Source organism: Rhinolophus ferrumequinum, chromosome 4 (genome assembly GCF_004115265.2).
Source record: "Rhinolophus ferrumequinum isolate MPI-CBG mRhiFer1 chromosome 4, mRhiFer1_v1.p, whole genome shotgun sequence".
Taxonomy (NCBI): Eukaryota; Metazoa; Chordata; class Mammalia; order Chiroptera; family Rhinolophidae; genus Rhinolophus; species Rhinolophus ferrumequinum.
In genome coordinates this window covers 7,527,847-7,551,683 of record NC_046287.1, presented here as the reverse complement: position 1 = coordinate 7,551,683, position 23,837 = coordinate 7,527,847, and the positions used below count along the sequence as shown (strand labels likewise).

The 23,837-nt window shown below is 40.9% G+C and overlaps 1 protein-coding gene across 2 annotated transcripts in view; it reads right to left on the bottom strand.

The window, feature by feature from the left end:
- The window catches only part of EPSTI1 (epithelial stromal interaction 1), an 82,793-nt gene extending 64,346 nt beyond the window's left edge, over window positions 1-18,447 (bottom strand). For both annotated transcript variants that reach the window (XR_004422810.1, XM_033103881.1), the window contains exons 1-4: window positions 17,982-18,447; window positions 5,706-5,764; window positions 3,827-3,910; window positions 470-543 (exon numbers count right to left, since the gene is read on the bottom strand). Coding sequence is in view for 1 of the 2 variants with exons in the window: in XM_033103881.1 (XP_032959772.1) it covers window positions 470-543; window positions 3,827-3,910; window positions 5,706-5,764; window positions 17,982-18,160 (396 nt within the window). In the remaining variant the exon portion in view is untranslated. The remainder of the gene's footprint in view (window positions 1-469; window positions 544-3,826; window positions 3,911-5,705; window positions 5,765-17,981) is intronic.
- Between the last annotated feature and the right edge of the window lie 5,390 nt (window positions 18,448-23,837).

Below are 23,837 nucleotides of genomic sequence, written 5' to 3'. Positions count from 1 at the left end.
GTATTTCTTCCTTGGTCTCTGTTTCTCTGTCTCTCCACCTTCCCCCATCTTCTGGGTTGGGGAGGAGAAAGATGGGTAGATAATTTTTCCTGATTATAAAACTCACTAAGCACCTTAATTTTTTTTTTTAATTTTTTTTCTTGGTAATACTTTCATGACGATTACAGTATAAACAAATCCATGTTGTTGGAACCAAAATATTCAAACATGGTCGAGTTAACTTAAACTAGAAAAAGAAAAAAATCCCTTAATCAGGGGTCCTGCTGTCTAACATATCGCTTGAATGAGAATTCTAGATATTTGTCTCTTCACTTCTCACTTCCTGATTTCTTTGATTTTGAGAGTTTCCTTTTGCAATTGGTTAAAGTTTTACGCTTTTGGTTAAGTTACTATATTATTTCCCGATTACTACAAAGTGCTGGTGCTCAAATTCCTTGCCAAAATTAAACTACAAAAGACAGATTCTGACCTTTTGCTGGTATTTAGATTGCATCAGTTGGAGTTGCTGTTTCTGCCTGACTTGAGTCTCTGATTGGCAACCACCTAAGGCAAAAAAACATCAAGGAGGTGAAACATGAATGTTAAGCTGAAATGTCAGCCATCAAAAAGTAATTAATCCATGATAAGTCTACACCATGAGTTTCTTTAACATTTTCATGCCTCTAGAAATAAGGATATAACCCATTTTATAACCAGTTTTCTTCATAAGACATTAAAGAATGGAAATTACTTAAAGGAGAAACAGAGCTGGACAGAAAGATAAGGCCCTATTCCTAAAAGAACAGGACAATCCTACTTCAGTTTTTCAGTCGTGTAGGTATTCCACTTTTCATTTAGATTAAAATCATACCTGAAGGTCCATGCTAAATAATAAGAAATAGTGCCTGTCTTGGAAATTCTATTAGCTTAATGACTGACTATTCCTTAACCTAATAAAGATAATGATCGATGCTGCTGGAATCATTCTTCCTCTATTGCCCTATCTATATTCAAGTGGCAAACCTCAAGCAACCCTCAGGATTCTTGACACTAGACAGATATGTAGTCTTTATAAGTCAGTTTTCAAAAATACAATGGGAATATTCTTGTTAGTAATTGACTGTCAGTCTACATTATTTATTATTCTTTAGGTAGTCAATAGAAAAATATGAATGTTAGATTATTTGCCTGCTCTCTTTTAAACCTAAAATAATTTGGGGCCAGAAATCCATGCAGCTTGACAATCATCTAAGAATTGCTGTTCAGGGATTTCTCAGTGTTTATGCAAGCTTGGTGTGTGTATTATAAAGATCCCTTTGAAATATTTCTCTGGTATTTTGGTCACTAAAAGTGTCAGTTCTCTGAAAGATTCACTCTCACAGAAGATACATTAAAACAATTTGCATTCACCATACTTTGTATAATTGTACTGATAAAGGCACCATAGGGACTTCTCTTGAGTCCCAAAAGACATAAAGTTTGGTTTCAGCCCTTCAGTCTCTGTCGTGGGGATGTGGAATGGGAAAGAAACAGGGAGGGCTACTGAAGATTTTACCTGATGTTACAGCCCTTTTCAGTATCTCCTTCCACTATTTCAATATTTTAAGGGGTAGAGGAATAGGGGAAGAGTTGAGAATAAAAATAAATGGAGAAACTCAAAAGTCTATGCATTTACAGGTTTTGTTCAAAGATCATCTGAAAGTTTAATACACTTTAGAATTTTCTTTTCTACCTTTTAGCCTCTTCCCACACATATTTCTTTGGATATTCCCAGATATGTCAAAAATGAGACTCTGCTCACTTTTATCTAAGGTCACAAGACGATAGGCACCAACTGTTCCAAATTCCAAAGCAAGATCCCTAAGCAGGATCTTCAAGGGGATAACTGAACCAGTTTGGGGAACCTTAACTAGCAACAACCTTCAGCCTATAAAACAAGTTGAATAAGTCAAAGGGAGGCAGAAATCAGAGGAAAGATGTCTTTGTGAATTCCATTTCTCTGTGTTTGGGGAAGGAGGAAGCTTCACATCAGATGAACAAGAGAGGTTTAATGAAAATCCCTTGGCGATATCAATCTGTGTCCCCAAGAGAGGGAGGGCCCTAGTGGACCCATGCCTAGAAAAGTCAGAACCTAAAGGCTCTTGTCAGTTGGCTACTCAGATGGGTCATCGAGAAGAGGTAGCTGCATGGCAAACGGCCTGTGTTTTCAGAGTTTGTGGGAAGAAAGGATGAACAAGTGTTTCCTGTATTCCCAGTCTGGATGGCATGAAGGAGAATGACAATTGAAAGCTGTCGTAAAGGGTCCTACCCATGTGGGCCACCTAGAGCAACAATGGAACCCTACAAAGAGAGCCTACCTACCAAGAGCCAATGGTGAAGCCAAGCATAGCAGCAGGAAAGTCTATCACCAGGGAAATCAGGTGAAAGAGGAATGGCAGGCAAGGAGGGACGTGCAGAACTCCAAGAGCCCCAGCGGGGAGAAGGCCCAGTAAGCTTATACCTAGATTTGAAGAAACCGGAATCAGTGCACTACAGACCCCTACCTCTCCTGTCTGTCCTTCTCCCTTTGACCCTGGGGTTGGGGGTCAGAATCTGGGAACAGAGGAGTCAATAGAGAAGAATTCAGCTAGGCCCTGTTTCCTTCACTAGCTTTCTTCCCAAATAAACCTGGGCTAGAGTAGGGAAGATTTTTTAATCTCCCTTATATTACTAAACTACAAAACTATTTTACTATTAACTACTAAACTACTAAACTACATTACTATTACAAAACTATTACGTTTTGACCAGAAGCTAGGACTGAACATTAATTACTGAAATGACACTGTCTGATGCCTAAAAATTGGCTGAACAACTTTCTTATTTGAGAAAGACCAAAAAAGATCTAATTTCATGAGAAAAACTAGTCCCGCAGAGCTGGTTTGAGGGGGCCAGTTAGGACAGAAAAAGCTGTTTCCTGGTTGTACCCCTCAGATCTGGTTTATTCAGTATAAAAGTGACACCTGAGATAATCCCATTTCATAAAATAACAGGGAGGTGATGGACAATACTATTACTTTCACTCATAAATGATTTCCAAATTAGCTTACTTTTACCTACACGCTGGAAAACTCTCTCTCTAAAATTATTGTGACAGTAAGTGAGTCCTGATACTAGACATGTTTGTATTAACTAACATATTTGTATTAAATCCACGGAAGCTGTGTACCCAGCCCTTCAAGTTCTTAGCTGCTGCTAAGGGAAGGGAACAAAGGACTGAATGATTCCCATTAGGTGGCCTCCCTGTTGAATGATTCAAACACCAGGCAAAGGCAGCCTAGACAATTCATCACACTGGCAGCACGTGCTCCAGTGGCCCAAAAGTCTCTATCTGTAGGATGAAAACACAGGTGACGTTTTTCTTTATACCCACCCCTGGGTCCCCAGCTCACTCCCATCTTAGTTTTGGAATCAACTCTCCATTTATTTTCCCCCATTAGTATTTAAGCGCCGTGATTGATATGCTTGTGACAGCTTTTACTCTCATCCTGACTAGTGCTATGGCAGAGCATATGCAGCGCCCCAGGTAAGCTTTCTTCACAGTTGATCATCTAAGGGACTTTAAATTGTTTGGCAATTAAGCCATCACTTTATTCCCGTATAACTGTGGCATCATATGTTTGCTACTTGCAGAAAATCAGAAACAAAAATGTACTGTGCAACTAAGTGTTTACAACTTTAAACGCATAGCAGCCCAGTGACCCAACAGTCTGTAAGACACATGCAAAGACAGACCGAGGCTTGGTGCTAACGGGATCCACGGGTGGCCTCGTCTTCCCCAGTTCAGAGAGCCAGCCGGCCTGCTTACCTAGCTTCCTGGGCACCAGGTGCACTGGCTTCGCTCTATGCTCCTCCTTCCATTTCTTCAGGTTCTCCAGCTCTTCCTCAGCAACTGAGCCACGTGGGAAATACGAAATCATCAATTATTAGAATGTAGAAAGGAAAAGGGTCCCTTTAAAGCATCAGAAACAACCGTCGGAGGGCACTTAACTACATGTGGGCACAAGAGACCCAGGAAAGGAAGACACCATTCAGTCGGAACCACCCCGAGTCACCCTGGGCTCGCCCCGTGACACTGTTTCTCCAAGAGTCTGCACAGGAGGTTCAAATCTGGAAAACAACCTGAACTCCTACGAAAATAAAGGAGTGTAGTTTTTCTTCCCATTCTGGCATTCTTAAAATCCTCTATCAAATTAATTTTAAGAGTTTGCTATAGGGAATAGTTACACAACTAGAATACTCGTGTCAAGAAGAACTTTCTGCACATAGGTAAACACATATCCCCAGATAATTCTGATGCCCATAGTCTTTATTTCAAATGTTTCCCCAAGCTTACTGAAACTATAGGGAGTGAGGTCTCTGCCCTGCCGGTGGGCAACCTGCTCTGGTTCCTGGCACTCGGGACAGCGGTGCTCAGGCCCCAAGCATACACTCTGAGTGACAGCAGGGGGCGCCAGAGATACTAGATTTGTACTTCCATGAGACCTGTTTGTTCCAAATGTCCATTTATATTTTTTCATTATTAGAGAAAAATAAAAACTTTCTGAAACATCTCTAAAAATGCAGATCACGTTGAGGCTTAAGTATTTAAACCAAAAGCGTGTGAGATGCCAAAACATTTTTGGTATTCTGTTGGTCAACCGCTGGCAGTGTCCACTCCGCCTAGTTATCACAGTGTGCACTGACCCAGTTTTACCACCAGGGGGACACCTGTCTGGTGGAGACCCTTGACAGAGTTGCTTTCCTTGTGCCCTTAGTCCATCGTTAGTCACGAAATTAATTTTCCCACCGAATTCTAATAAAGGGGAGCACAGAACCTCAGTTGATTTGAACAAGCCTCATAACTTCTTTGTGAACTAAATCTTCAGTTCTCCTTGCAATTCGAACGTACATAATGCCGTAACTTGAAATGACAGCATTTATTTTACCGTAATTTTTCAATTAGACATGTTGTACACCCACTTGCTATAAGGAACACAAAAATGTGGTCCCGTCCTCAAAGAGGCTGTAATCTAGAGACGGAAAGAGAAGTATAGCATGTCCTCCCGTAATGTTTCATTATAACGTTGATGGGATACCACAGGGACATAGTTCTGATTCATATCCATCAGCCTATGGTAAAATTGGTTTCATTACACGTTGCCTCGCCTAAAATCGCAGAACCTATCAACAATGCTAAGTGTGTTTACCTACTGCACACAAATGAAAATAGCTGAGTGTAGCCTCTGATAGCTATAAAATTATGGGAGCGCAGAGGTTTAAAAAAATAATTCCATTCAGAAGGGATGGGGCATATTCAAGTACATAATTATTTCAAGTATATGCCTTGTCTATTCCAAAGTATTCATAGTCCAGTAACAATATCTGCAGTCAGCCCGACTTTACAGAATGAGGTGGGTCTATTGGCAGCAGGCGTGACTTTGTCTGAGCCCAACAGAAATCTGAGATGTACAATAGTGCTGTGAGCTCCGCCACGAACATAGAGAAACAAACGTGGAAGTATTAACAATAGAATCGTTTTACAAGTTATAATTCAAACTGCTCCAGTTAAATCAAGAAAAACACTTAATGAGACCTGGTGAGTATATCCAAATCAGAAAATAAAATACTTCAAACCAAAGAAAACCAACTGGACTCTATAAGAAAATGACAAGTTTTCCAAATGACAGATGAATAAATATACGTACTCCTTTGTATCTGATCTCTTCGGTTTTTATTTGGTGCTATCAAGGTGTATGCGCCTGTCCTAGAATGAAGAGGAAAAACAAGTGCTTATTATCATGAGAAATTACTAATGCCTGCAAACCACCTCACAGAGGAGGTACATGACCCACACCAGTTGGGTGTCTACTAATAGACTGTATTGGCTATCTTCACCATCAAATGCATACTATGGATGATCACCTTAAGCCCCAGGACTGTTCTCCAGACGCTTACAATCTCATTGTCAAAATAAAACAAATGCACATGGCCAAATATGGAATATAAAGCAACTGATGAAGAGTGACAAGTGACTCCTTCAGTTGGCTCTTGGTAAACTGTCTCTGCAGGGGTCTCATGGGCAAGTCCCTTTGAGACGGCTTTAGGCTGGCATTCTCTTCCATGTGATCCTCATAGGGAATGCAAGACACACTCATGCATTGTTTGTTCCCATAATCTGGGAATCCGAACCATTTGCAATGTAGCCGTCTCCTTGATGACCCATCTGAGGGGCCAACTGGCCACAGTCTTGTGCTTTTGGGCTTTGACTCTTCCAGGAATGGATCCACTGGGTCTCTCATTCTCCTTGCGACACTGGTCGAGCATAATCAGGAGTTAAAAGGAACAAGGAGTCGTTTCCACGCAGGGTGGTATCAGGGAAGACTCCATTTACACAAAAGTATTCAACTCAGAGATATCCAGGCGCTTTTAAAATATTGTGAGCCGAAAATATTTTAAGAGCAGAAACTGTGTTTGATTGATCTGTGCATGCCCACTGCCTGGCACAAAGTAGCTGCTTGATGAATATGAGCTGAATTGAAATAAAATGATGCCCAGACCCAGGCTGTGAGTCTGTGCTGTGCGTCTCTTCTTTGAGACGATCCGTATGGTCCCATAATAGCATAAATAGTTCACAGAGCAAAAATACAACACAGCAGCAGACTGCAGCATATGTGTGGCTGCGGTGTTAGGGGGAGTGTTGTGGATAAACACATCGGCGGCTTATAAACGTAGGTTTTTCTAAAAAATGCGTATGTACTCTTAGAAGTCTCTCTCTTCAACACAGAATGTACAATTTCAAAGGACAAATTAGCCAAGATTGAACAGTAGAGGCCAAAAGTGCTGATTAACAGAAGCCATTTCTTCCTTATCTCTTTATGTTCCCAGCAGCGAGCCTTCAGCCAGCCTCAAACTGGGCTTTAATTTTAAACTTGTAAATGGGAGGTGTGCAACCCCCTTTGCATACAAATGGGGTTGCTGGATGCCCAATTACCTAATGTATATCAGCAGACATTGCATGTGTAGCCCGGCACACATACAACGTTGTGAATACAAAATTAGGGGGGCCGCTGCTGGAAATTAATCCCTTGTCCATTGCATATCCTTTGTTCACCCTAAGAAAGATTTTTCACTCAATTGCCAGCACTTTAGAGGAGCTGGAGAGCTGCGATTCTGTGGGTAGTACCCTGCAAACCTGAATATGATGCAATAGTGAGCCCTTCTGCAGAGCCTTAAAGATGAAACATGACACACTGGATTTAAATGCCAACCATGAAATGACTGCACAATCCTCCGTGTCCACTAGGACTGTGCTATGGGGCGTCTCACCAGACCAGGGATGTGACTACACTACAGATCAGTCGTTCTTCAACTTTAGTGAGTAGCAGAACCACCTGGAGGGTTTGTAAGAGCCATTTCTGATGTAGTAGGTCAGGGGTGGAGTCTGATAATGTGCATTTGTAACAGTCCCAGGTAATGCTGATATGCTTGATCTGGGGACCGCACTTCAAGAACCACTGAGGTAGATCAAGCTGACTTCAAACATCTGCACTAAAGGAAGCTTAGGGATTAATAAACCACTGATAAAGACACAGGGGTTAAGTCCTGTGCCCAAGCTCATGAGATTAATTAAGCAATAGTGCTGAGACACAAACCCAGGACTTCTGACTTGGACCAGCTGGGCATCTGCAGCTAAATTTTCAGCTCCACGTAGAAAGCATAAAATATGAAGGAAGTGGTCACAGATCCAAGATGGAGGAGAGTCGGAGACTCACCGGTGTAGAAAACTTCAGAGAGGAATAGCAACTTGAAGCTTAAAAGACAGGATCTGAAAATGGCACAGAGTGTTTGTTTGCTAGGACGTTGCTGAGAGGAGTCTCCTAGAGAATTTTCCATGGGTCTGTCTGTCTCTCTTATGAAATTTTTGGAAAAGGTTTGGAAAGTAAAATTGATCTGTTGGTAAAAGATTTTATTCTACGATATCCAATCTGATTAATTTCAAGTCTGATAACATCATACTAGAATCTTCAGTCCTAGGACTCAATCTACGGCCAATGTGTGTGGGCTGCTGAGACCCAGGCACAGTACAGGGCCGTGAACAAAGGGGAAGAATTGCCTAGCTCTGACATCAGAGGTTTTTAATTGAAACCATTTAAACGTAATCCCAGACTCAAGGACAGTGGTCCCAGTAATAAATATTTTATGCTAGAGACTTTCTTAGCCACCTTCTTAACAATATTTTATTGGCTGAAAATGCCAAATCTGACACATAATATTCAGAAGAAAGCACTGCTAAGTAATTGAGCTTCTATTCCTCTTCCTGCTATAGGGAGAAGAGCTTAAGTCTAAGTAAGGAACTGCTTTTTATTTTTCATTATCATAACGCAGAGCGTAAGTCCTTGGTAGGGTACAGATATTCGTCCCTTCTCTCTTAGCTTTTCCTTGACATGAATAACAAAGATAACTTATTCATGTTTTCAGCCAATTAGTTTCCACCCACAGCAGGGGCCTCTGCTCTTTTCACCTCCATGCCATCCTTTCCAACAGCCTGGCTCTCAAGGCTGCTGACCTATAAAAGCCCAACCTGCCTTTTAGGATTTAGTATTCTGGTCATTTCCTGATTAAGCAACAGGCGAGCTACTGAAATAAATGTCTATCTTTGAAAATGAGTTTCCTTAATTACCTCATTGAAATTTAATGAAATATCTCAATTTGTAAGATTGTTTTCACTTTCCAACAGCACATACCAGTGAGATACTAAAGGGGAACGTATGAAAGAATAGCACAAGACAAAGAGAAACATGTTTTCCTGCTCCATAAAAAAATAAATACAATATATTCAAGAAATGTTTTCCTTGTGAGCTCTCTCCTGAGCCACACAACTACTTGTCTTGCATACATTTGTGCACAATTTTTATAAGGTCTCATCAATAAGCACTCTAGAAAAAAATGTTACGTTGAAGTTATGAAAAATAGCTTGGCTGGCTGAAAGTATTACATAGATATATCCCCTGGTGTCTACAAAAACTGCAGCAGATGTAATTTAAATTTCTAATTAAGAACAACACTGGTTTGACTGAATAAAGAAAAACACAGTCAAGAACCAAAATTCAGAAACGGGTAGATTGTGTTTGTACCAACATAATTTCAAGCAGAATAGTAGACACATAACATCTATTGTCCTATAAAAAAATTGGTTTGAGGTTTTCACAGTTCAAGAAAATCTTATCCTTGGGTGAAATTGAAACGAAGGATTTTTGGCTAATCAAAAACACTGGATAGAGATTCATTTTCCAGATATGGCTTTCTACATTGGTTTTTACTATATGATCTTTCATGAAGAAATTTGAAACTTGCCATTTTTAGCCAACATAAGTCAAAACTTTTGAGGCATTCAGGTTTCCAAGAGCTCTTTTCCAAACAGACCATATTTCCAAGAAAAACATAAAATGACAAGCTCAGGCTGAGTAAATCATCCTTGACCCCTAAGCCTGCTGCACCAGCCTTAACCCAGCACTGCAGTCTCCAGTGTGGAACGGCTCATGAATTCTCTTTGGTTTCCGAACATGTATAGCCCAAAACATTGTCTGCACACCCAGGAGGCCGATGGGAAGCTGGCTAGTTTTATAACTTATAGCTTCTGTTAGAGAGCTGAGTAGATACCCAAGGGAAAAGATAAACAAGAGATCTTCAGGTCATCAGAGCCTTGGTTCCTAGGAAGCCTTTATGGACACAAGAAAGGAGTACACCCTCATCCATACCAGGACCTCCACACAGGGCTATGGCTGACTGAGACATGGTATCTTGATGCAAATTAGAAAAAAAAGTGCCTCTTCTTTCAGGTGGAGGTAACTCCACACTAGGACACATGGTTTGGTATACATAGTTGAAACTTGAATGACATGGGATGGAACTGCCTGTGTCCACTTATATATAGATTTTTTTTTTCAATAAATACAGTCAGCTGTTTGCATATGAGGATTCAACCAACCTCAACCAACTGTGGATCAAAATAGTATTTTTGCATTCCCAAGCATGGATTCCCACCTCAAATTGAAAATACTGTTTCGATCCGTGATTGGTTGAATCTGCGAATGCAAAAAGCCAAATGTAGAGTCAAGAGTTATATGTGGATATAGAACCTAGCCCTGAATCACTAGCACATGTCATTTTTCATGCAGTGAGTGAATCCTTTGCTGCGTCTTCTTCCACACTACATGTAATTTAGTTTATCAGATTGTCTTTTTACATTCCTGGTTCTTCCCTCGAACATCTATATCCTGATTCCTGATTCTTTTCTTTGTTCTGTGTACCAGGAGTAACAAGAACTATTACATGAAACAAAATGATATTGATAAATAATATCTCATTAAAGATTACTAAATAGTTTTCCCCTATAAAAGAGAGCAAGCAAGGTTCTGACCCCAGACTTTTTTCCTTAAAGTATTTGTTGGAGTATAATATACCTAGAGTAAACTGCACAAATCTTAAGTCTATACTTCCACCATAAGATTTCTTTTAACTTCTCCAGATTCCAGAATAAAGGAAAAAAGAGAGAGGCACAATGAACTTGAGGATATTATATAAATTACTTTCCCTAAACTTTTTATCTTAAATTTTAAGCCTACGAGCAAAATTAAAATATTATGTAGAATGAAAATCCATATACTGTTTACCTATAGTTGCTAATTGCTACTTCACTTTTTGCCAAATTCACTTTTTCTCTCTTATTGTTTCTGAAGTATATGAAAGTAAGCTGCAGAGTCGTGACACATCATCCCTAAATACTTCCGCATGTATCTCCTAGGAACAAAAGCATTCCCCTACTTAGACATTCCTTGTCACACCCAAGGAATTTAATATTCATATAATATTGTCTAATATTCAGTCTATATTCAAATTTCTAACGTTCCAATTTTTTTATATTCTTCCCTACCCCCACCTCATCCTGGAGCCAATCAAGGATTACATACTCCTGTAGTTTGAAATGTCTCTTTAGAATCTAAACAGTGTCCCTGACTTTTTTCCTGCCTTTATGAGTGACATTTTTGAAGAGTCCAGGTGTGATGATTAATTTTTATGTGTCAACTTGATGGGGCCATGAGATGCCCAGATATCTAGTTAAGCATTACTTCTGGATGTGTTCATGCGGGTGTCTCTGGAACACACTAGCAATTGAATCGATAAACTCAGTAATCGATAAACTCCCAAGGTGGGTGAGCATCATCCAATCCCCTTGAGGACTTTCATGAATAGAACAAACAGGCAGAGGAAGGCTGAAACCACTCTACCTACTGTTGAGCTGAGACCGAGGTCTTTACTTGCCCTCCATGCTGCAGGTTCTCAGGCCTCAGACTTGGAGTAGGTTCTACACTGGGGGTTCTCTGGCTTTCAGGCCTTGAACTACCCCAGCAGCCTTCCTGGGTCTCCAGCTCCCAGACAGCAGACTGTGGGACTTCTCCGCCTCCATAGTCATGTGAGCCAATTCCTTATACTAAGCCTTTTCATACCGTGTTTCTCTGAAAATAAGACCTAGCCAGACAATCAGCTCTAATACGTCTTTTGGAGCAAAAATTAATATAAGACCTGGACTTATTTTACTATAATGTAAGACCAGGTCTATCATATCATATAATAAATATAATATAATATCATATTATAATATATTATAATACCGGGTCTTATATTAATTTTTGCTCCAAAAGACGCATGAGAGCTGATGGTCCGGCTAGGTCTTATTTTCGGGGAAACACGGTATATGTACTATTTGTTTCATTTCTCTGAAGAACCCTGACTAATACACCAGGTAAATCGTCTTAGGAAATTTTTAGAATGCCTCACAATCTGAATTTGAGGAAATGATGATTTGCCTCATGACTGGTTATTCAGGTAAACATTTTTGGAAAGAGTATCCCATCAAAGATGTTATCAAACATTCAGTTGTTAGAACAAGAGTTGTTTCCTTATACAACTACTAGACAATAAACCAATGTGAAAACAGTATCTGCCTGTATGATAAAGAGCAATTACATTTTAAAATAATGATTAGAAAGAGTACTTATCTTCTTCTACCCGTTGCCTTCTACTGGAAGTGGAAATCAAAGGGCACAATGACCTTGAGACTCTCTACTTGGCATACGAGCCAAAGAGCATAACCTACACATTAAAGATAAAAATGTCTTTGAATCAAACTCTTCGAAGTGTTTATTTCTAAGGATGGGAATTGTAGGACTTTGAAGTGTTTATAATAAGCAGATACGGCTTTACTTTCACAGTCAAGGAAAAATATTCCAAAGATTTTTTAAATGAGGAAATATTTAAAGATTTAGGGGCTGAGATTTTCTTACAAGGTTAGGTAGCCCAGCATTTCTGCTCTCACTCATTCCATACTAAAACAATCACTATACGACACTAGCTCTTCAGGTTTAATGATAGTAAATGTCTTCCGGTTTTTCTACAGGGCTTTAATGGATTGTCTTTTAAGTGTTCATATTTGGGGGGAAAAATTATAAACATTACAGAACAAAGGAGCCATCATCGGTTGATTCTCTGATATAGAACAGACCCTTCAAATGCAGTCTTCTCCCTTTGATGATTTCTTTTTTCCTGTTAAGCTTTTGTTTCAGATTCAAATACATCCTGAATAGATGCAATTAACCTTAACAATATGTATAACCTTACAGCACTCTACTGACTTTGAAGTAAGGAACCTTAATGCCTAATTGAACTAAGTTTCTTTTTTTTTTTCTCATTTCTGCAATGCGTCTACTGGTTATTATAGGTATTATGTGTTTTCAAGCTTTCATCGTACTGTTGATTTATTGTTTCACTATTTCAGCTGTCAAAGGCTTTTTGAGAAATGCCCGCTCATTTTTGATGATATTGTATTTGAACAAAAATGATTACTTCCCAAGACTTGGCAGACTGCAAATGCATATCATAATAAGGAGAGGAATCTAGCGCAGAAGACTGGGAAATTCATTCTAAAAAGAACCATAATGTACACCTTCCTGCATAAACAGGAGGGTAAATTTGATCTAATCAAACCCAAATGCCTGCTCTTTCCATTCACTCCAATAATCTCTTCTGCCCTGCATCGAATTATGCTTTTCAAACTGTAGGTGGTAAGCCACTAATGGAAAGTTTATTTTTAGTGAATAAGAAGAGAAAATGTCAAGAGTGTTATCACATATATGGTAAGGGCGAAAACTGTTTTGCGAATTTTTTTCAGTTATATGTAAACTCATATATACCCATACATGAAATGGCTCATGAATATCAAATGACTCATTTACTCTGGGCAATGGTCAGAAGTCTGAAAGATCACCGGAAGGCAGCAAATTGTTTAGGTTTTGCCCAGAGACAGTGACACTCGAGAACTGCTCTAATGCAAGCCCACCGAGCTGTCATTTAGGAAAAGCAGCAAAGAGGACCCCACAGAAACTTTGCTCTTACTATGAACTACTGCTCTATCCGAATCATTTAAAAACTGTAAACCAATATCTTATTCTGTTTCTATAGCACCTCTAGCCAATAAAGTTCTATTTTCTTGATGTGAAAATATGGCAGCTGGTAGGAAATTAGCCAGCTGCACCGTCACTCCCGCCTCCAGCCCCGTGTCATGTTCAGGATCCAGACTGGTGGTAGATTCAGTTGGATTTAATGCTGGTTCTGAGACCTTGGGAAATATATTTAATTTCTCAAGACTCTTTTTGTTTGTTTGCTTGTTTTGTTTTCTCTATAAAGTAGCAATACATTTATTGTGAAGAGAAAATTTAACAATGTATGTAATAGGCACAAGGTCTAGTGCATGGTTAAGAGCTGGACATTTGATCGAGTTATTGCTATTTTGGTTTTCATTTCTCGGAGTACCCAGTTTCACTCTCTCAGGTCACAACTGATTCACTGGATGCTACCACAGTATTGCCATACTTCATTACATTTTTCATTTCAAAAATAAGTCAAATAGGCAGAGCTCTATTGATTAGTTTGGTAGTAGAATCTGGTAATCATTGAGGCACCTACCCAGCTCATTGAGCCTTATCATTAAGTTAGAAATTCATTAAATACTGTGTTTCCCCAAAAATAAGACCTAGCCGGACCATCAGCTCTAATGTGTCTTTTGGAGCAAAAATATAAGACCTGGTCTTATTTTACTATAAGACCAGGTATAATATAATATAATACAATACAATAAAATAATATAAAATATAATACAAAATATAATATAATAATATAATAAAATACATTATAATATAATATAAGGTAATATAATATAATACTGGGTCTTATATTACTTTTTGCTCCAAAAGACGCATTAGACCTGATTGTCTGGCTAGGTCTTATTTTCAGGGAAACAGGGTAGTAGTATCTGTTAAATACCATCTGTTGTTTCATAAGCTTTCTGAATGCTTATGAGCCTTGCCTGGAGATTGGAATTAAGAGTCCCCTAATGAATAGCCACCTACACTGAGTCATAAGAAGAGTTTCATCAGAAATCAATCACAGATTTTCCCTTCCTATGTACGATTATTTCATAGCACGAAAGGAAGTTTGGCATTATTCAGCTCTCTGTCTCCAGGGAGATGGAATGGCCTGATGCTTGCATGCCATTTAGCATCTACAGGAAAAAGCTTATTTCCTCACAGTCATAAGAAGAGACAGAAGAGAAACCTGGAGCACTGCAGTGAAGAAGAAATAGTGAAAGCAGTTCTTCCAGGTTCTCATAAGTTTGCAAGACTGGCACTCCATTTAAGACTATTTCATGTGGCTAGGATTCAAACAAGGTGAGTCAAGAACGACTGAACAAATTTTTCATCATCTGTTTTAGACATAAGAAATTATACTTCAGGGTTCAGAACATACCCAACAATCATTTAATAGTAGTGTTTACAAAAATTGAACTAGTACTGTAACTTAATAATTAGGTTATCATATATCCCACCTTATATCCCATCTTACATTTACAAAATGTTTAATACTAATGTACCACAGTGTTCTTTAAGGGGAAAAGAGAGAGAACTAGGGATTGGCTACTAATAAGTGGTCTTATCAAGCCCACTCTCATTCTTCTTTGAGAGTTTGAGGATGAAGGAAAACAAAAGCATCAGTTACCAGGGTTATTTCCTTCCCCACATGCAGCACAACAAGCTGTGAAAAGCACTGAAGTTAGAGCAAGAAAGCTAGGGAATGTCCCCTGAGACCCAAGGGAGGAAATAAGAAACAAGAGTAGGTTTCCCCAGTTCAAGAACACAGTGTCTAAGCTGTGTAGCCAGGGGTGTGTGTGCATCCTAAGGGCTGTGTCATCTGTCTGGGTTCTCCAAGAAGCAGACATAAAGATGCATCAAGGATTAGACCTGCAGAGATGTACTGGGGGGAATGTCAGTGAAGGATAAAAGGGAAACTAGCAGCAGTAGGCAGGGAAAGCCTGGAGAATACGAGCAGGAAAAAGGGAAGCAGGATTGAGAAGGAAGAGCCATAGACTGCTACACTGTTTTGAGGAAATCTTAGATAGCTCCATGGGGAGTCTTCTGGCAAAAGCTGACCAAAGAGGAGTCCCACATGGACCAGGATTGGGCTGGCACAAGTACCCTGGAATGCTCTGCCACTGGCTGGAAGTGTGCAGAATAAGTGTGCTCTCAGAAGAAAAGATGTGATGCATCCAAATGGGTGGCAGGTGGGCTGTCAGTTGAATATGCAACTCACAGCGAGTTCTTTTGAAGGAGATCTGAAGAGCAAGCTTCCTTGGCAGCCACAGAGGCTAAACTTCTGTGGTATAATAAAAAATAAGCACTTAGTCTTTATCCCTGGAGGTCCTAAACTCCCTGGAATTCCAAGTAATAAGAGTGTTGCTGATATGCTAACGAGATGACTCCTGATGTGGGCCTCTAGAAAGCTTCAGGATGGGAGTTGTTTGGTCTGAAAAACCAACCACATGATCAGAGGGTTGGAACTTTTAGGTCCACCCTGCCTCCACCTCGGGGGCATTGAATTCAATCACCAGTGGCCAGTGATTTAATCAATTATGCCTATGCAATGAAGCGTGAATAAAAATTATTGAACAATAAGGTTTGGGGAGCTTCCCGATTAGTGAACACATCAAGGTACTGGAAAGGTGACCCCCGATAGGGCAAGATATTGCCAGACATGAAAGCCCATCCTCCTCTGCCCACACTGGGGCTTCCTTCATGGACATGTGAGAGGGTATCTGGTCAGATTTCAAGGCTTTATCATATAAATAAGCTCATAGTGAGAGTAAGCAAATGAAGCTTGATTCAGCACTTAATTTTCTCTTCCCCTTTTCTTGATTTTCCATCAGAAAATGCTTCTAATTTCTCTCCAAAGCAATAACTCAAACCTTCTTAATGGCTTTTTGTTGTTGTTTTTACTGAGATATTATTTGCAATTCAACCATTTTCCTTGGTTTCCCACTTCCATTAAAGGAGACAAATGAGAATAAACAGCAGATATAAGTGACCAGTGCAGATCTAAGAATTCAGAGTGGTCCAAACAAGACCTTGATATTAAACACCTAAAAGAGAATGTACCTTATAACACTCCGCTTATTGCAACTGATTCGCATGAAAATAAATAAATGAGAGGATCCTGTAGAAGATAACTGAACTCTCCCAGGTATTCTCTAATGGTCTATTAGCAGACCCTAGAAATCACAAAATAGTATGCAGTGAGGTCTTCAGGTATTGAGGTCTCGATAACTCCTTAGACAATTGCCCCTTTCTGAGCAATTTGATCCAGCAAGATTCTAGGGCAATTTACAATCAAATAAGAAAAAAGATAGATGCCGTTGCTCGTGTTTATGAGAGATGAGCTTGCAATTAAATGATTATGTCTAAATAGATGCTGTTTAATACGAAAAAAGGCAGGTAGAGTGTTTTTATCATCAACCTGAAATTATATGTCCACGACCTCTGTTACATTAAATGCTACAGCTTATAGAGATGTAGGTTACTTGAAATTAATATGCTTCTGATTGTGGCAAGATACCTGTTATTCTGCGGGGGAGAGAGGGACAGCAATCTCTCACTGAAGTCACCCAGATAATCCACCCCAACTAAGGGTAAACTTGAACTGAATAATATTAAAAGCCTGGTACTTATGAAAGAAAATGTGTTTATTGGTCATAAGGTTATATGTTGTTCCTTAGAACCATTGTCTTTTATGTGACTAGAAGTCGATGAAAAGGGGAAACTGAAAATGAAGCAAACCATTTGGAAAGTGCCAATTCACAGAGGCAATCTTCAAAAGCAAGACTGTCTCCACAAACCCTACTGTTGAGTTACAGAAGCTCATTCCATCCGGCAGAAACAGAGCACCCCTGACAATCTGCATAACAAACGTTTCCTGGAAACCAACTGTCATCCCTGAGTCAAAGATCTAGAGTAAATAGTGCCTGTGTGGAGCCCTCCTCAACATCAGGAAGTGACAGGAAACTCAGTCACGTCCTTACTCTCCGTGTCACTCCTCTGGTCCTAACTTCACCTGGAGTTTAGTTGGGATGCAGGCTTGCTCCCAGAGGCAGCGTGTGGACCTACCCATATCAGATTCCCTCTTCCCCCATATCTTGCAGCTGATGTGGAGGTACCATTTACGGCACCAATTTTTTTAAAGGGGAAGGAAAAAAATTGTGATACTTTTCAGAGTATGAGTCCTGGAGATACCTGGAAAATTAGGAAGAGGCCCAGGCAGTTTCTACACACCCACGTCTTTCAATCCTGTAGCCAGGCCCCAGAATCAGGAGAACAGTGGTTTTGAAAGGCATGGGGGCTCTGATATTTATTTAGTCAAGGAACGCAGACTGGCACACTCAATTTATAAGTGCGCTTTTATTAAGGCAAATGAGCCTTCGTTCTCTCTAAACCCCTGTTTTGGGGCCCCTGTGGTTTCGAACTCTAATGACAAAGGAGGTGCCTATGAGTATGTTCGGGGCCCAGCCCTCCACCCCCCGCGGGGGGTTAAATACTTACAATCTCGGGCCCGCGTGCTCCGGGCCCTCCCGCGAAGGGCGCTTGGGGCCCTCCTCCGCACCCTGCCTGGGGCCTTGCAGCGGGTCCGGCTCGGGGCGTTGCCCAGTGGGGTCCCGGGCTGGGTCGGCGGCGGAGGAGGCGCCGAGCCTGGAGCCCCCCACCTTACTGCGGGTGTACATGGTTCAGAGCCCGCGGGTCCCGGGCGCCGCCGCTGCGGGAGGGTTGCGGGCTGGGCCACTGAGCGAGTCTCCAGATGCGATCCTAAAGAAGAGGGCAGAGGTTTCAACAGCTGAGAGTTTCGATTTCTGGCCACCAGCTGCAGACGGCTCCCCTCCCGGGGATTCCCCGGTTCGGGCTCCACGCAGGCGCCCCCTGACCGGGTCGCGGGTTCAGCCGCCCCGCCCGCCCCTGCTGGGTTAAGCTGGCTCGGCCTCTACAGGTGTGTCGGTTTAAACTCTCACGACCAACCGTAGAGGATTGTCAAGGTAACTGATCAGCCGTGACACCTTGTCAGTGAGTAGCCACGAGGTGTCTGGGATCCTGATAATAGATACTTTAGAGGCTGTTTAACTTTGAGGTTACTGCAGGACATCTGAGACTGTGAACAATGCATTCACTTTCAGATGCCAAAGATTAGGCCAATAATCAAAATCATCTAAACGAAAATTCGCCTGTATCAGTGATGACCGCCCGCTACCTTGTGCAAGTACTTCCAAGGGAACGGAAATGGAAAGTGAAATGAAAAGCAGTGAGTGAAATAAAAAGTGAAATCAAAAAACACAAAACTGGAGAAGCAGGCTGAGGGGTAGGCAGCCTTGCTAAGCCACTGATCAGGCATTCAAGAAAGATCGGCTAAATACCTGCTCTGTGCAAGGCACTGTGCAATGGGTCGACTCTAGCCTGGGCATCTTTTAGAATTCGGATTTGCAAGATTCTGCGTCTGTACGCTTAGGGGGTATTTTTCAAAAGCTCCTGGATGCTTCTGATGTGTGCTGGGTTGGTCACCACTGCCATAATGCTGGCTATCCAAAAATGATAGAAGGCTCTTCTCTCACACAAGCTGTATTCTAGGAAACAGATAAACAGATGCTAATGCCTCCATGGGAGGAGTGAGATAACAGCAGGGTGTGGAAAGCCAGGGGACGCTCAGGCAAACTAGGGATTAGCCCTCTGAGTAACTCAAGGGAAGGGAACATTTGAGAATGAGCCACAAAAGGCACAGGAATTCACCAGGAAGGGGACAAGCAGTGGTTTCTGACTTAAAATGACAAGGCGTGTACCTAACTCCAGGCGGGGTGGTGTAGCTGGAGGACCCCAGCCCCAGGCCAGCCAGCCACTTAGGAGCTGGATGGTCTCGCTGTAGTATGGTGCTTAGAACAGAAATACAGGCTTGCGAGTTGATGCAAGAGTGAAATTAAAGGGAGAGCAAGTGTGTGGCATAGGACAGGAGGGGAGAAGGTAGGGACAAGGGACGAGGTAGAAAAGGAAGTCAGGGTTTCTATAGCACCCGAAGGCGTGAGAGCTCTCGCAAGAAGGCCAGGGGTTCTCAAAATTCCCTGAGCCACAGAACCACCTGGAGGTGGATTAACAGACACTTCTGGGCCCTAACCCTTGAGTTTTTGATTCATAGGTGTGTAATGAGGCCCACGGATCTGCATTTCAAACAAGTTGCCAGGAGATTCTGCTGGTCCCAAGACCATCTTTCAAGACCTCTTCTATAGGTTTGTGGAATCGCAGAAGGTTTTTCAACAGGGCATTTATGTGATAACATCTGTTGGAGAAAGCTAGCTCTGCCGGCAATGTAAAAGGGAGATTGAAAAACAAAGAGACTGAAATCTGCGAGATAAATTAAGAGCCCAGTTATTACAATCTAGGAAAGAAATACAGGTCTGAGCTAAGGCAATAGCTTGGGAAATAGAAATCAGGGAGAGAATCAAGACATTCCAAGTGAAACATTAACATGGTTAGACAACAAACTAGATACAAGGGAAACTGAGCACCAGAGGGCCAGAGAGAAGGGGAGACAGTGTGTACAGTACTCTGAAACCAGCTTTGCCACATCCTATCCACATGAGCAAGGCCAACTCTCTTCATTTCTCCGAGGCCCAGTTTTCACATCTGCATCGTGTGCAATCAAGTTACAATACTTACTTTGTGGGGTGTTGTGACGAATAATGACATAGTCCACATCAGGGGTTCTCTAGTGGCATCGATTTTTGCCTCTAGCAGACATTCGGCAATTCTATTGTGAAACCTAGAAGGGGGTGGGGTCAGGCTACTGGCATCTAGTGGGTAGAGACCAGGGATACTGCCAAACCCCCACAATGCACAGGACGGCCCCCCCCATAATAAAAAATCAACCTGCCCCAAACATCAGTAATGCTGAAGTTGAAAAATCCTGATTTATATAACATGCCTCGCTTAGAGCCCCAGGAATTTAATGGTGCTGTTTTTATGGTGGCTACGGTTTTAGCTTTGTGAATGGTGAGATGGCAGAATTTTTAACCATGAACCAGGAGGAGGGACATGTTTGGGGGGGAAGGGGAAAGAGTTTGGGAATTGTTGGGTTAGAGTTGCCTGCAGGGTGAGAAATGCAGAAAGTAGATCTGGGTGGTCTTTCTGGAGGCCGTCTTCAAAATCGTTTCTGCTGGGAAAACACCACTGCAAGTTTTGTTTCAGAGGAGAAAGCAATTGTTTTGGTGATTGGATTAAATTCAAAGTTTGAGTAAGGGAAAACCCAAATTAGGGGAAAACCAGTTCTATTGAAGGAGCTAGTTATAGTAATACTGACTATACATTTATTTGACCATATTTATTTTACAACACAACAATGTAACACGCCAAAGTTTCAACCATGAGATAGAAATGGAGAATAATAGGCAAAATCTAAATTGCTTATTCTGTTCACTTCTCACTTTGCTGCATTCTCAAAGTGTTAAAAGTATGAATGTGCTTTACCGTTGCAATAGACATCTCTAGGCACCTTTAGGTGACTGGAGAGTGTTATCTGCTTGCACATCACCCATTCTCTCATTTTTGGTGTGTGCACTGGTATGAGAATATGGGCTGGCCTTTCCCCAGGGTTGTTCTGGGATGTGCGCCTCTACAGCGATGACTGGTGGAGAGAAGAAGGTTCTGGATCCCTATCCCAGTTTCAGCCAGAGTACTTTAGTCCTTATCTCTTTTACACACTGGACTGCTGCCTGATTTTGTTTGAAGCAAGGGTTCTATAGCTTTAAAAGTTTGAAGGACCACTGTACTAGACTATTACCTAGTACGTGTTATGAGGGATATGGGCAACACCTGTAATCGAGTGAGATTGTTAAATTGCCTGAACTTTGGCCAATTAGAGATTTGTTTAGAAAAAGGTGTTCTCTTCAAATATAACTGCCTCCAGGAGATAATCATTTATTCAGTCCGTCAGGTAAAAGAGTTGAATCTGACCAAAAACCATTTTGGTTAGGGACAAGGGAAGCCGAGTGAAAAGTAAAGGAGGATTCAAACAGAGGTGCAAAGGAAAATGTTGTAAAACAAGGCATTGATGGAAAATGGCAAATCAGGACTGCATTGAGCAATTTTAGCTAGCCCAGTGAGCGAAGATAAAATTTAATTTTTTTAAAAAAAAAAGCCTCTTTGGTCTAATGCTAACATGTCCAAGTGTGTTTTTCTCTTTCAAGGAAGTAAATGGAAATATATGTCTGAGTTGTAAATTAGTTGCCTGAGTTTGGTCCTTCATTAGTGTGAATAAATATGTGTGGGTAGAGCGATGTAGACTGGGCTTTGGCTTAGCACAAAGCATCTCAATGAAAATAGCTTTTGAAAATTCTAAAAAGTCATGTTTCCTTAAATTTGATTCTGCAGTGGAAAGGTACATTTACCCAATGGATTTAGGACAGCAGTTTTGTAAAGCTCCCCTCTCCTCACTTCTAACAGGGGAGCTATGTAAAAATCACCTAATACTTGACATCTCATTGTATGTGTGTGTGTGTGTGTGTGCACTTTTGAAGATATTCGTATCTTCACAATTCCATATTCTTTAGAAATTCTTCAAATTTATACCATAAAATCATGGAATGCTATAATTATATAATAAGTCACCTTAAGTCCACGCAAGAAATATTTAATAAATGACAGGCATGTACCACTCATTCTGTCCGACCCTGGAGCCCAAGTGGGGGGTAGACAAAAACCTGTCATTCTAGATCTATGTTTAAGTTCATCTGACCACCTCATTTTAGACATGAAGAAACAAACTTAAAGAAGTCAGGTGACTTGCCAGCATTGTGTAACAAGTTAGTGGCAAAACCAGAACTTCAATTTAGATCTTCTGAGTCCAAGTCTAGTTTTTTGCACATTTTGGAAGATGATTGTGACAAAGTATATCTTTTGACAAAATTCAGGGTTTGGCATGTTTTTCATTTATTTTAAGTTTCCCAATGGGCAGCTGCATATTATTTTCCAAAACAGTTGTGTTGACATTTCTAAACTTATCAGAACCAAGATGAATAAAATCCTTAACACACCAACATTCACCCCTGTAATTACAGGACCAAATGATCCATACAGAGACAGTACTCTGTAGGACTTGTCAAATTTTCATGAATAACACACACACTAATTTAGGTTAGAATTCCTTTGCTTTAACAGTGTTCAAATAGTGAGCGTTAGAGTATAGCACAAAGAATTCTACTTAAGAATGGAAAGGTGTACCTTAGTTCCCTGCGTTTTTCTGATGACAATATGTACTGTCACTTGAGGACATGAGGAATGTAGAAATATGCCTTCAGTGATATCTCTATCATCTGGAAGATGACTGAATTTCTTTGTAAATTCACATCTGAGGAATAGATAATTGCTTCCGTGTATGGCTTCTAGCACCGTGGAGTAGCTGTCACAAGACCTCTGATGACCGCAGCGGTGACAGGGATTCCCCTTAACTTTGAAAAAACTTCCTAAGATTCAGATTCCCCTGACCGGTTACGTTAGCTGTGAAAACATGAATCAAACAGAAACTCTCACCGTGCTGCCCATTTTTTTTTTACCCAGCCACAGTGCCCAAAATGCCCTCTCTTAGGGAACTCCTAACTGTTCTGATATTTTAATTCTAAGCCAACTCTTTTGTGAGCGTTCCCAGTTCTTTCCAAATATGACCAGGTAGGTAAGAGAATGTGTGGTGCAGTGAAAAAGGCATAAGACCTACCCTTGACACCTAGAAGAGCCATTTAAGAGTTGTGTGACCTCAGGCAACCACTGAAACTCTCTGAGCTTCGGTTGCTTCATTTGGAAGACGGAAATATTAATCATAATAACAGCACCTGTCCGGTCTGCCTTTAGGGGTTTGTGAGGGCCAAATGAGATAACATGTGAAAGTGGATCACCAATTGCACCTTGATGCTGTATAAATGGGAGCTATTTTTTTGAGCTGTCAATGCAAGAGCTTTATATATATTTTCTAATAATACTTAAATTTGTCCTCAAAGAGTTAACTTCAGTTTCAGCGGCTCTTGGCTTTCCGTTGCTATAACATTACAGAGCTATATCCTTAGTGTATTTTATCTTGAAATTCCTTTCAGAATAGAAATAAAGTAGTATATATAGTTTCACCTACCAACAGATGAATACCTGGCACAGAAATACAGTCCCCAGTGAAGCTGGGGCTCTCTTGGCATAACCAGAAGGCACTGAGTGCTCCATAGACATTTTGTGACACTGTCCCACCCCTAATATCTTCTGGAAGCTGACAAGAGTTCCATTTCTGTGGATAAAATCTATGGTTCTGTTTGACTTGACTTGGGGAAGGAGTCATATTAGAAATTCCCATGGCCTTTTAATGCTTCCAGGAGTGTGATTTGGGGT